This window comes from Ctenocephalides felis, unplaced genomic scaffold (assembly GCF_003426905.1).
Source record: "Ctenocephalides felis isolate EL2017-DRISC unplaced genomic scaffold, ASM342690v1 CF-g0.4_SCAFFOLD_03572, whole genome shotgun sequence".
Lineage (NCBI taxonomy): Eukaryota > Metazoa > Arthropoda > Insecta > Siphonaptera > Pulicidae > Ctenocephalides > Ctenocephalides felis.
In genome coordinates this window covers 31,287,417-31,301,010 of record NW_020539726.1, presented here as the reverse complement: position 1 = coordinate 31,301,010, position 13,594 = coordinate 31,287,417, and the positions used below count along the sequence as shown (strand labels likewise).

General features: G+C 29.6%; 1 protein-coding gene across 1 annotated transcript in view; it reads left to right on the top strand.

Moving 5' to 3' along the window:
- LOC113388364 (protein turtle homolog B-like) overlaps window positions 1–13,378 on the top strand; it is a 60,820-nt gene extending 47,442 nt beyond the window's left edge. Inside the window, exons 7-8 of the mRNA XM_026625749.1 lie at window positions 962–1,251; window positions 13,269–13,378. Coding sequence (XP_026481534.1) covers window positions 962–1,251; window positions 13,269–13,378 — 400 coding nt within the window. The remainder of the gene's footprint in view (window positions 1–961; window positions 1,252–13,268) is intronic.
- The last annotated feature ends 216 nt before the right edge of the window (window positions 13,379–13,594 follow it).

Below are 13,594 nucleotides of genomic sequence, written 5' to 3'. Positions count from 1 at the left end.
ACAATTTGGAATTTGGCTGTGGGCTTAAACAATGCTAATTAGAATCTATGCTGAGCATGTGTTTAGTCGGTCCACTTGAATAAAATGTGTTAAAAATTCATTAAAGACATCAATTGAAATCGCATTGATTATTATTTTTAGTAGAGCAAAAATTTTTTTTTTCCGAAAAAGAGTAACGCTTAATTTAAGTAAAAGTTTATTTAAATAGCTGAACCTCAATTCATATGTAATACCTATCGGGAATTTATGCAACTTGCTTTAAAGCAAAATAGTATTAGGTTGTCAAATATCTCCCTTCCGCTTTTTTGCTCTTGGTTTTATAATACAAAAAGGCGGAAGGGAGATATTTGACAACCTTATACTTACAATTAGTTATATTATTTAATTGAAATATTTATCTTAATTTTCATCTATTGTGAGTTTTTAACGTGCCATAGGGTAAGTTATAGTAATCGTAAAAAAATCGAATATGAAAATTTCTATATATTCTACGTTTCAGAGGTTTCTGAATATTTTGGCATACCTTAGAAAAAATGGATGTATGTGTGTGTGCGTGAATGTGTGTATGTGTGTGTGTGCGTGAATGTGTGTGTGTGTGGATACGAATTTGCGTCGACGATTTTGCGAACACGGATCAACTGATTTGAATAATTCAAAAAACATTTGATAACAACTAATAAGAATACGTGCTGATTAGTTTTTGGCAAAGGCAGGTGAATTTTCAAATAAAATCAAAATATAAAAAAAAACAATTTTTTCATAAAGTAAATTTTTTTTTTCAAAATTTCTCAAAAATTTAATTTTTTCGGAGTTTTACTAAGTTTTTTTTTAATTTAGTTTTCGGTACGGGAAGTTCCAGCAATTTGCTTTAAGGCACAGTGCCATATACCAGTAGTTGTTGTAATATTTGAATGATTTATTATTAAAAGTTAGTAACTGTATAAAACAATTCTTTTTCCAGAGGCGAGAGCAGAAATATCAGGCCCAACCGAGAAGTACCTAAAACTGGGCTCCACTCTCCGACTGGCCTGCTCCGTGTCCAGAGTACGGAACCGCCGATCTACGTCTTCTGGTACCACAACAATCGGATGATAAATTACGATGGCGACCGCGGCGTCAACGTCACCACCGAGCTGGCGCTGAAACACAGCGCCCTGGTGGTGACCACGGCGACGCCCAGACACACGGGCAATTACAGCTGTGTGCCCAACAATGCGCTGCCGGCCAGCACTTATGTGCACATTCTGAATGGTAAGTTGTAGAAATTGACAGATAAATATAATTTTATATAAATTTACTATATGACCCGACAGACGTTGTCCTGTACCCATGTCTACAAATTTTTAAAATAATACACTAATTGGATAACTTTTTAAACTAAAACATCTGTTGTAACGGTCGCCGTAAAATTATAAATATCATTTCATTTAACGGTCAGGAGAAATTTTGTTAATCCCGTAAATAGGGAACGATCCTGCCCGGTTTCGACGGCTCATGTAATAAGGTTATAAAATAAGTCAATAAAATATATTCCGTCGGGCCTGAAATTCAGATAAACATTCAGTCTAGTATTAACAGTTATAGAAGAAGGACGTATTTGTAAAATAGTATTAAATAAATTTAACGTGAATATAACAGCACATTCATTTTCTCAAACAATCATCGTGGAGATTTCACATTTCGCCCGATTATAAAAATTACAGTCCACTCAAGAAGCATATCAGCATCGACGTCATGTAAATCGCTCCACTAATATTTACCGTGGTACTTCATGCTGGATTAATTAATTTAATTTTATATTATTTAAGATAACCTAAATTGCATCTTAACCTTCTCCTAATCGATATCGCGAGGGGCCGAATTGTATGTATTTATCTTTACTTTCACATTTGTTGTTATAAAGAAAAATTTTTACGAATTTTGAAAATATTGTGAAAAGATTAATAAAAGATGCAAAAAAATATATATTGAAAAAAAAAACTACATTGAAAATTTAATACCTGAATCTTGTGTTGGCGCCCCCTAAGGCGTGCGCTCGTATTTTTCGCATGCATCGCATTAAAAGTAGAACCCGCGCTGATGAATACTTAATTTCATATTTGAAGTACAATAATTTGTCATATCCCGTTTTTATGTGTATCATTCAATCTGCCATATATATACTATATTTTATATTATTTTAATTTCTGGCACATCTCTGCTGCTATTAAATTTATTATACATATTCTGATATTGTCTAAGTTCATAAGTGAATTGAAATTTTTGGCGGATGATAGTTTCATTTGTTTTCAATGCAAACAATGACATGTCGTTTTTTACAATTTTTTTCATTCATTTTTACAATATTGCACATACATTCCAGTACTTTATAATCACATACATCCTAGAAAATTTTCTTAAACTTCAGAAAGATTTATCGTAAACCGCATAATCGTTTCTTTATATAATAGCAATAAAGCCCAAATTGATTCTACGTTTTAGTTAAAAAAACGTTTGTATGAGAATAAGAAAATGCTGTTTTTAGGATTTTTCCGGCAATTATTCGACTTTTTCTCGCCGTAAGAACCATCCTTGGACATCAACAAAAATAAAAAAAAAAGAATTGGCCAAATTGGTCCAGGCGTTGTAGAGTTTTGCGGGTACCAACACATTTTGCGATTCAATTTTATATATAAGATGTAACTATAAACAATTTAGAAATAATCATTAAAAATTTTTAACAGATAATTTTTTAATACAATAATTTGGTTCGAAATTATAAAGGTTTTGTTCTTATTTTAATATATAAAATTTTTAATGGTAATTTTTTTTCTAATATATAAAAGTTGCTGTTTGTATGTTTTGTTTTAAATTCTTGTCAAATACACCATGCTTAGTAGAACACAAACAGTAAATTTTCGTTTTTTTACATTAGTAATTAATAATGAAAAAATTGAATATTACAAATAAAGTTAGTCATTAATATTTTTTCGCTTTATATTTCTACAAAAAACTAGTAGCAACTTGCATTCTGTTTTCTCCAAAAAATTAATTTGAATTTATAGTTAATATCGAGTAAATCATAAAACGTTTAGAATAAATTTTTAAATTTCTTATATAAATTTAACCCTTTCCACTCGGATGCCGCCACTCCGGCGGCATAGTCATTTTACCGTTGCGCTCGGATGCCGCCTCGTGTCGGCGACGACTCGTCGCAAACTAAACTTACATTTAATTTTTTTTCATTTTTTAAAAACTAATTTACTATTACATTTATTTATTGATTGATTTATTAATTTTATAAATAAATATATAACAAAATTAATTTAATAACTCATGATTCCCATAATTCTAATAAAGATCTGTGAAGAAATGATTTTTTAAACAGAATAGCATGGTTTTGAGTGCAATTTTTTTAAATTTTCAAAATTTTCTAATTTATTATCATAATAACTATATTTAAAAGCAATATAACCACACTTTGAAAAAATCCGATACAAAAAAAATTCCGAGTTGAGAGATAAGTATAGCACTATAATATTCCGAGCGCAGCGTACCGACTGGCAGTCCGACTCCCGAGTCGAAAGTGTTAATATTTAATATCATGATCAAAATTTTAGACTAACAGTGATAATGGAAGCTTAAATATTCCGATTAGTTTGAATTCTTACTGTGTACAAAAATAAGACCCTTAAAATTTCATAAACTTACTCACAAAATAACTATCAATTATAGTTAAAAATCATTAATAATTATATCATTATAATAAAATGATATATTATATACTGAATAATATAAGTATATATTATATACTTTTTCACTTATTTTAAATTTAATATAAATTTCATTTGGAATATAAAAATTTTGTTTAATTAAAAACAGTTATTTCAGTTGAATTGACTAAAGCAATAATATTATATTAAGAACTTGTGAAATTTTAATTTAGTGAAAACTTTGGTAATAAAATTGGTTCAATATTTTGCCAAATCATAATACTAGTAGTTAATAATTAAAGTTTCAAGTATTTAATACTTCAAAAAAAAGCTGCATACATTTCGTATTGCGTATTTCTAAGCAAAGTTGTAAGATTTCATCCGTTGATGACTTTGTCTGAATTCATTTGTTAACAATGTATGTAAAACCAGAGCTCATTTCCTAGTCGAACAAATTCCTTGCAGAAAAACAATGTTTTGATCTTTATTTACAAAACACAAAGTAGATATCGTACGTGTTAAGAATCCCGAATAAGATATTTCGAATAATACTGAGAAGAAGAAAATAAATAGGATGATGGTGGTGTTGGTGGTGTTGGTGGTGTAGGAGATGTGTATTCAAACTAGCCAAGCGGGAAAACATTTCTGTGTAAATGACACCTTGTCAGACACGCGCCTGTAAACTTATCACAAAAAGTCTTAGACGCAGACCTACAACAGTTTGAACGAAGGTTCTAACACTTTAGTACGAAATTTCTATGTAAAAAAATATTAGCAAATATAATAAAGACACCTTTCAATAGCACTATGAAAGAAAACATGCATCTGTTTTTATGTTCCTGTATGGCAAGTTATAGTAATCGCAAAAAATTTTTGCATATCTTTACGTTTCAGAACTTTCTGAACATTTTGGCATACCTTATAAAAAATGGATGTATGTGTATGTGTATATGTGTGTGCGTGTATCTACGTAAGTGCGGATACAAATTTTCATCGACGATTTTGCATCAAACGATTTAACCCTTTTCACTCGCGAATTCCGAGATCTATATGAGTTTTGCCTACGGCATCCGATTCAAAAATGTTAAACGGTTGAACAAACCATTTGATTTCTATTGATGGGGATACGTGCTAATTACTTTTTGGCTGAATTTTAAACAGATTTTAATAATAACAAATTTTGATCATTTTGTTATGGGTTCCGTAGTAATGTTTATTCGTAATTCGATATTTTGTCTTTAAAATATCTTTGTAACTTGATTGCTTTCAAAACTAGTGGTTAATGGCATCGTGCCTCAAGACAAATTGCTAAAAATTCCTGCACCAAAAATTTAAATTTTCTAAAAAGATTTTAATTTTTTTTACACATTGAAAAAAATTGATTTTCGAGAAATTTGAAAAACTAGATTTTTTTTAAATCGTTTTTTTTTTTTAAATTTTGAACTTTATTTCACGCGTGGCAATTTTGGAGATAAAATATCGAAACGCGTAAACGGCACGTCGCAGATAAAGAATAAATATCAGTACAGAACCCATAAAAATATAAACATTTTTTATATATATAATATTATTATTTGAATTTGTATAAAATATTTGATAATTTGATGTGCATATGTCTAATAACCGCCAAATGGTATTTTTGGTAATTTTTTGACCTGCCTTCCCAAAAATTTACCAAGTTTTTTTCTTTGTCAATGCAAATAAAATGCTTTTTGAATCTTAAATAGAACGCTGCCTTCTCTAAAAAACTAAGTCACTTTTTGCTCCGTATATTCCAAACGGCTAGACCTGCCTTTGCCAAAAACTAATCAGCACGTCTCCTTATCGATAGGAATCAAATATGTTTTGAATCACTCATCAACCGAGATCCGTGTTCTCGAAATCGTCGACAAAAATTTGTATCCGCACATACATACACACACATAGACATGCATTTTTATAAGGTATGCAAAAATATTCAGAAACCTTCAAAATATAAAAATATATAAAAAATTTCATTGTCGAAAGTTAAAATTTCAAAATTTTCAAGAAAAATTAATAAAAAAATCTAATTAAAAAAAACATTTTTTTCTTTAAATTGTCAAAATTTTTCAAAAATCGTATTTTTAACTTTCCGTAGGGTTGTTATAGTAATGAGTCGAAAATAAAAAATTTTGCATTTCTCGACGTTTTGAAGGTTTCTGAACATTTCGGCATACCAAAGAAAAAATGAATGTGTGTGTGTGTTTTGTATGTCCGCATTCTTTCGTCCACGTTTTCGGGCGCACGGATCAACCGATTTAAATGGTTGAAAAAACATTCGATTCCTATTGATAGGTAGATGTGCTGATTAGTTTTTGGCTAAGGCAAGTCCAGCCGTTACGGAGATACGGAGCAAAGAGTGCAGAAAATAGAAATCGAGTTTTTTGAGAGGACGGAGCATCTGATTTGAATGATTTAAAAAACATTCTATTTAAAATAATTGGGAAAAGAGGTGATTAGTTTTTGGCGGAAGATATAGAGCTAAATGTGCAAACAATGGCAGTTTTTGAGAGAACTAAGCGTCTGATTTGAATGATTCAAAGAACTTTCTGCTTGTAACAACAAAGTAATAGCTTTTGGAAAAAAAAATTGTTTCATTTTTTTTTCGTATGTTTTTTCTGTATGTTGAAAATAATTCAGATTTTAATTTTAATTCTGACTAAAGTTCTAATATACTTTAAACAAATAATTTCAACTTTGAAATTCAGTTTATATAACTCTTATAAATATGAGACAATGTTAAAATATTTAAAATGATCTATTTGAAAACATTCTGTATTCCTCAAACATTTCGTTACTGTAATAAGGGAAGTTCCAGCAATTTGCCTTAAAGCACGATGCCATACATACGTTGAGTTCAGTTTTCGATAACATTTGAAGCTTTTTCTAAAAATTTATTATACGGTACGGGAAGTTCCAGCAAATTGTTTTAAAGCACAATACCACGATATCAGAAAAAATGTTGAAATTAAGATACGATAGTTGAAATAGTTTCAAAGAAAAAATGACAAACTTCCTAGAAAAACACACATTTTTCATGTGACTGACAAGGCCTTATACTAAAACTTTTGTTTTTGACAAACCAAGAAAATGTCAAGTTTTGTTCCTGATATGCCAAGTTGTCAAAACATAGTCCAAATGTATCATTTGCATCGGACACCTGTGATTGACGTGGCCTTCTACCAAATCACTCTATGTCAGACATATGTCTGACATAGTTTACAAGAAACTTCTTAGCATTAAACACATACGATTGACATGGCAATTAGCGTGTTAATTGTAATAATTCAACTTATGTTGTAAAGTAAATATAATGTTTTGGTCTAAGTTTAACAAGCAGCGTTTTGCGTATAACTAGCCTCGTCTCGTCTCCACATTTTTAACTTCCCGTAGGGTAAGTTATAGTAATCGTCCAAAAATCGAAATCAAAAATTTTTACATTTCTCGACGTTTTGAAGGTTTCTGAACATTTTGGCATACTTCAGAAAAAATGGATGTGTGTGTGTGTGTGTGTGTGTGTGTGTGTGTGTGTGTTTTGTATGTCCGCTTTTTTTCGTCCACGTTTTCGGGCGCACGGATCAACCGATTTGAATGGTTTAAAAAACATTCGATTCCTATTGATAGGGAGATGTGCTGATTAGTTTTTGGCAAAGGCAGGTCCAGCCGTTACGGAGATATGGAGCAAAGAGTGCAAATAATAGAAAGCGAGTTTTTGAGAGAACGGATCAACCGATTTGAATGGTTTGAAAAACATTCGATTCCTATTGATAGGGAGATGTGCTGATTAGTTTTTGGCAAAGGTAGGCCCAGAGGTTTCGGAGATACAGAGCTAAATTAAAAATAAATGGCAGTTTTTGAGAGAACTAAGCGTCCGATTTAAATGATTCAAAGAACTTTCTGCTTGTTTCAACAAAATAATTGATTTTGGAAAAAAAAATTTTTGTTTCTAATTTTTTTTTTCAAAAAATTTTTTTTGTAATTTTGGACTAAAAATTCAAAAAATCACCCAGGCTAAGCACAGTCTAAGCGCCACTCTGGTACAAATGTTTATGCAAGTGCGTTTAGACTGTTTATGTACTGGAGCACTTTTCCAATTTTGTAAAAATTATTGAAAAATGTGAAAATGCCGCCAAGCTAAGCACAGTATAAGTGAAAATGTCGCACAGAATTATTTGCAAATGCGTTTAGACTGTGACTATGCGGGAGCACTTTTTCAATTTTGTGTAAATTTCGGAGATCTAGTAAAAAAAACTAAAAAAAAATAACATTTGGCGCTCAACAATAATCATTAGACATTAGACATATGCATATCAAATTATCATATATTTTATAAAGATTTTAACAATAAGTATAAGTTTTGTTAACATTCCTGTGGGTTCCGTACCAGTGTTTATCCGTTAGACGACGACGCGGCGCTTACGCGCTTCGATATTTAGTCTCTATGCATTTAAAGCAGTACGATTGCTTTGAAAAAAAGTTCAGAATTTCCAAAATATTTCAAAATAAATTTTTCAACAAAAAGTAAGTTTCTGTCAAAAATTTATAGTTTCTCAAAAATCAATTTTATCAGAGTAAATTTTTTTCAAAAATGTTAGTCTTTTTAAAAAAAAATAATTTCTGGTACGGGAAGTTCCAGCAATTTGCCTTAAGGCACGATGCCATGCGCCCCACTAGTTACATTTTCCGTTACCCGAGACGGGCGCGTAAAATATGCGATTTTTTCTCGGAGTGATGTTTCTATCTTCTTATATTTCAGGCAAACATAATACTTTACTGGGCTCTGCTCTGCTCCTCTCTGCTCTTGCCTAGTCTCAGAGTTCTCTTACGCGAAAAATATATCCGCGTATAAATCAATGTCACTTTTTCGTATCCTTTACAGCGCCCACCCCCTTATAAGACGGTGTGAGAATGATAAAATAAAGCGACAGATTAAAATAAATTTGTGACCATTTTTATTCGCGGCAGAAGATTTTGCTGCGAGGAAAAATTTAGCGAGAGATTTTTGCGACCTTGACGCCTGATCCTTTGCGAGAGAAATTTTGTTTAAAGTAAAGTATTTAAAGTAAAAAAATAATTTTTTTGCTCTAGTTAATGAAATTATGAAATCTAACAATATCTATCAATGTTACTAATAATTTAATTTATACCTACTAAAATAGCTTTTTTTAAGTGTTTTTAATCTAGGACAAGGTCTTATTTGAATTTAAGAAATTATTCTATTAGTTATTTTCGACTTTGAGCAATTATCAAATTAACTATATCATAAAATATAACACACATACATATCGAACTATGTTCAATAAATTAAAAAAAGCAAGTGAAACTTTTGATTTTCAAAAATAAATTAAAACGATGTGCACGAGCATGGAGACTATTTCATTTATTAGCAAATAGTTTACAATTTGATCTAGGAATTAATTTTCGTACTTTAATTGCTTCTGAATAAACACTTTTTCTGTTTTTTACCCAATTTAATTGACACTTTAATTATTATGTAAAACTTAAATAATAAATATTATGTAAAACTTTCAAAATAATAAATATGAGCCTTTGCATACACTATTTTTCAAAATATTAAAAATGAGAAAAAACAGAAGCTTCAAAAATTTGAACAAAGAGATATTAAAAATTGGAAACTCATGGAAAATTTAAAAAATTAAAAATATGAGCATATGTATTAATTATTTTCCAAAATTTTAAAAATAAGAACAAACAGAGGCCATTAAAATTTTAAAGAAAATGTTGTCAAAAATTACGAAAACATGTCAACAAACATTGAAGAAAAGTTAGAAAAATTTGCAAAAATAAGTGCAAGGAAATTGCGCATATAAATATGAGGAATATTAAATATTTTGATTGTGAAATATCAAGAAACATTATATTTAAAAAATGAATCAACAAATAAAGTGTATATAAAAATTAAATAAATATTTGATTTAAAATATATATACAATTTTAAAATAATGATAGTATTTGTAATTAAAAGCATAATAAAATACTTTTAATATAAAAAATTGTAGATAATGAAATCTACAAGTATAATAGTTTTCTCTCATTGAAAATTATATAAAATAGATTAAATTTGAACAATGATTGCTAAAGATTATAATTGTCAAGTATTTAGCAAAAACTAGGTTTGCATATATATTTTTATTTTCATAGTAAAAAGTTTGGTCAATAAAAGTCAAAGAATAATTAAAATAAATGAATAGAATTATCAGAATATAGAGACGACTTAGACTAATCAAACATACAAATTTTACGACAAGAAAATTTTTTTGAACGAACGAATTTCTTTTCTTTACTGATAAAAAATCTGTACAGTCATAAATTTAATATATTTCTAAAATTTTTCTAACAGTTTCAGTAATATTCATTATACTTGAATAAATTAAAATTTACTCAAAAACTATTCGAAAACTCTCATAAAAATACATAGTTCTAATATGTGCTTTAATGATAAAATCAACTTTGTAAAATTCTTCAACTAAATGCTCTACATAATTAAATTACAAATCCATTTTATAGAAGAGTTGCAGCAGCAGCAGCAGTAGTTCTAATAAAAAATCTGCACAATCATTAATTGCTGCAGACGTGGAAAATAATGAAAAATAATAAAAAAGGCCAATGTAGCATTAATGGAAGTGGATGGTGGCCCTAGGTCGTTCTAATTGCTGAATCGGATCTAAGAAATCTGTCATTGTCTAGTTCTTGCATGCGCTGACTTTTATTAATGGCATGTGTACGCAGTTACTTATTTTCTTGCACGACTGGCACAAGACTAAACTAATCTATTTTACGAAAGTCGATTTACTTTTAATATTCTGATATAATACAATTTATCATTTGCATAAACAAATTAAAATTAAATTCATTTTATGTATAAATAACTTTCCGAAGGAGAAGTATATGTTTTCATAAAAAAAATCGATTCGCTAATTTTATGTTTTCTCGACGTTTCAAGCCATACAGAATCGAATGAGACTAAATTTGAAAATAAAGTATGTAAGTGTGTGTATGTGAACAGCATTTTTTGTTCACGTTTTCGGGCGCACGGATCAACCGATTTGAATGATTCAAAAACATTAGATTCCTTTTGATATTGAGATGTGCTGGTTAGTTTTTGACAAAGGCAGGTCCAAACGCTTTAGAGATTTTGAGCAAAGAGTGCAGTAATTAGAAATCGAGTTTTTGTGAGAACTGCGCATTATATTTGAATTATATAAAAAACATTCAATTTGTAATGATAGGGAGAATTGATGGTTAAGTTTTTGGCAAAGGCAAGTTTGGCCGTTTTGAAGATACGGAACTAAATGCGCAAATAATGACAGTTTTTGAGGAAACAAAGTATCCGATTTGAAATGATGCAAAAAACTTTCTGCTTGTGTTGACGAAACGATTGCTGGAGTGCATTTTCAAAAATAATTAAGTAGGTTTAATTAAAATTTCAATACTTTATGTAATTTAAAGATGATTTCATTAGACATCGATATTTTTTGTACACTTTTTTGTTTTTGTATATAAAATCGTCACATACTTAATCTAACTTGGAGCTAATCTGCTCCAATTGCTTTTGTCGATTTCTTTTTAATTTCCATTTTAAATGTATATCAGAAGTAATTTGGATTTTAATATTAATTCTAGCTAAAGTTCCAGAGGCTCACTTATATACTTCAAATAATTTTAACTTGGTAATTCATATTATAAAATACTTAGTAAAATTAGACAATGTCCTTTATTTTAAATCCTATTAATTAAGTTTACTTTTCTCTAATACATATATAAACGGCATTCTCCAATTCATAAACTCATATATTTCGTCTTTAAAACACGAATGCTAAACGTTACAGCATTTATAAAAATCTATTTGAAAACATTCAATATTCCTCGAATATTTCATTACGGTACGGGACTATTTCATACACCACTAGTTTAGGTTGAATTTATGTAATTAATTGATTTATGTTAACAATTCTAAAAATTTTGCATAAAAATTCACACCTCCATATATCTTCTATTCCAAAATCCTTTCTGCTTCTAACAACCCACATTTCCCACCGTAAATGCGTATCATTTTTTTCCAAATTGTTATGTTAGAAAAACCTGATAAAATACTAAACATAGACACATCGCGGGACTTGAAGTTTTTCCTCTAAATCAGCCGTAAAAAAACCTGCCGGCAGGAAATCGACGCGCTTTTTTCGTGCGTCAAACGCATTGCGTTATCTACGGAACGAAAGAGTGGCGGGCAGAGCCAATGAATCATAAGATAATAAAAAAGTCGCTGCTAAAATACCAAACAACGGCAAGTTTTTTGACGTGGCGTTTTTTATGTTCACCTTTTTGATAGTCTGAGAGAGTTTTATTTTAATAGAAGAGGAAAGTTTTTATATACAGCATGTACTGATAAGGGGAATGAACGACATTTTTGTATACGTGACAATTGATAACAAACGTGAAAAGAGATTGCAATTATTTTCCATTTGCATTTACCTTCTCTTACTACTAAGGTAATAAACTATATAAAAACTAGTGGTGCATGAAGTCGTGCCTTAAAGTAAAGTCCCCGTACAGCTTAAATTTTTTTTGAAAATTTTGAAAAATATTTTTTTGAACATTTCATTTTGTTTGAATGTTTCATATTTTTAACATTTCTGATAATCCTGTAATGTTTTGAAAATCTTGAAATATTTAATAATTCTAAATTTTCTTCAAAGTGATCCTGCTATGTAGCTGTTTCAGAGACAAAATACAGTAGCGCGTAAGCGCTCTGTCGTAGTTTTTATTGGTTTAACATTGTGAATATGATGCAAAATCCAGAGGCATGTAAACAAATTTTGTACTCAATATTGAAATCTCTATAAAATATCTGATAATTCGATGCGCAGATGTCTACAAATCACTTTTGACCTCCAAATGGCGTTTGTTTTTTTAATTTTTTTTAATAAATCTCTTTGTGCTCTCAAAATTGTTGGCAAAAATTTGTATACAAACATACACACACCAAAATGTTCAAAACATACCCACTTACAAACATACACACACCAAAATATTCAAAAGAATTTAAACCGCAAATTCACGCAAAAATTTTCATTCTCGATTTTTTTAGATTACTATTACTTACTCTACAAAAAGTCGAAATAAAAACGCTTAGAAGATGTATCATCCCTCTTGTTTATACTATTTTTATACATCTGAATGAAGCATGATTCTGCAAAGCGTTTCTTAGAGAAATTTATCTCATGATAAAAAACTGCAGCAATGTTAAACTAGAAACTATGATTATAATTTTTTATATGATCGGCGATCATTGTTTGATTATTATTCTAATTTTTGGCGTTATAATTTTATTTTAGGCGTATATTCAGATACTGCCCTGATTCGCCTACATAGATTGCACCACAATCTTTGCAATCAATTTTGAATACTATGTTGGATGTATTTATATATATATATATATATATATATATATATATATATATATGCAAATATAAATATTTGAATGTCAATCTTCTACAAAGCATCTTTTGTCGTTTAATTTTCCTCCCGTTGCAGGTGAAAATCCCGCAGCAATGCAGCACGGAGGCCGAGGTTTTGCCCTTCTGACCTCCCATACAACCAGGTTACTAATAGTAGTGAGCATAACATTGGCAAAAGTTTGCTAGTCGAATTTAATATAATAAAAAAAATAAGCTAAATAATTTAAATATTGTTGAAAAGATGAATGTTAAAGATTTTACAAAGAAAGAAGTAAAATGCTGCGTTAGTGATTGAAAAAATAGTGTAAATATTTAGTCGAAATAAAAACAAAGTGGAAGATAATGAAAGATTTTGTGATATGTGTAATTATGTGAAAGATTTAATAACCATAAAAAATGTAC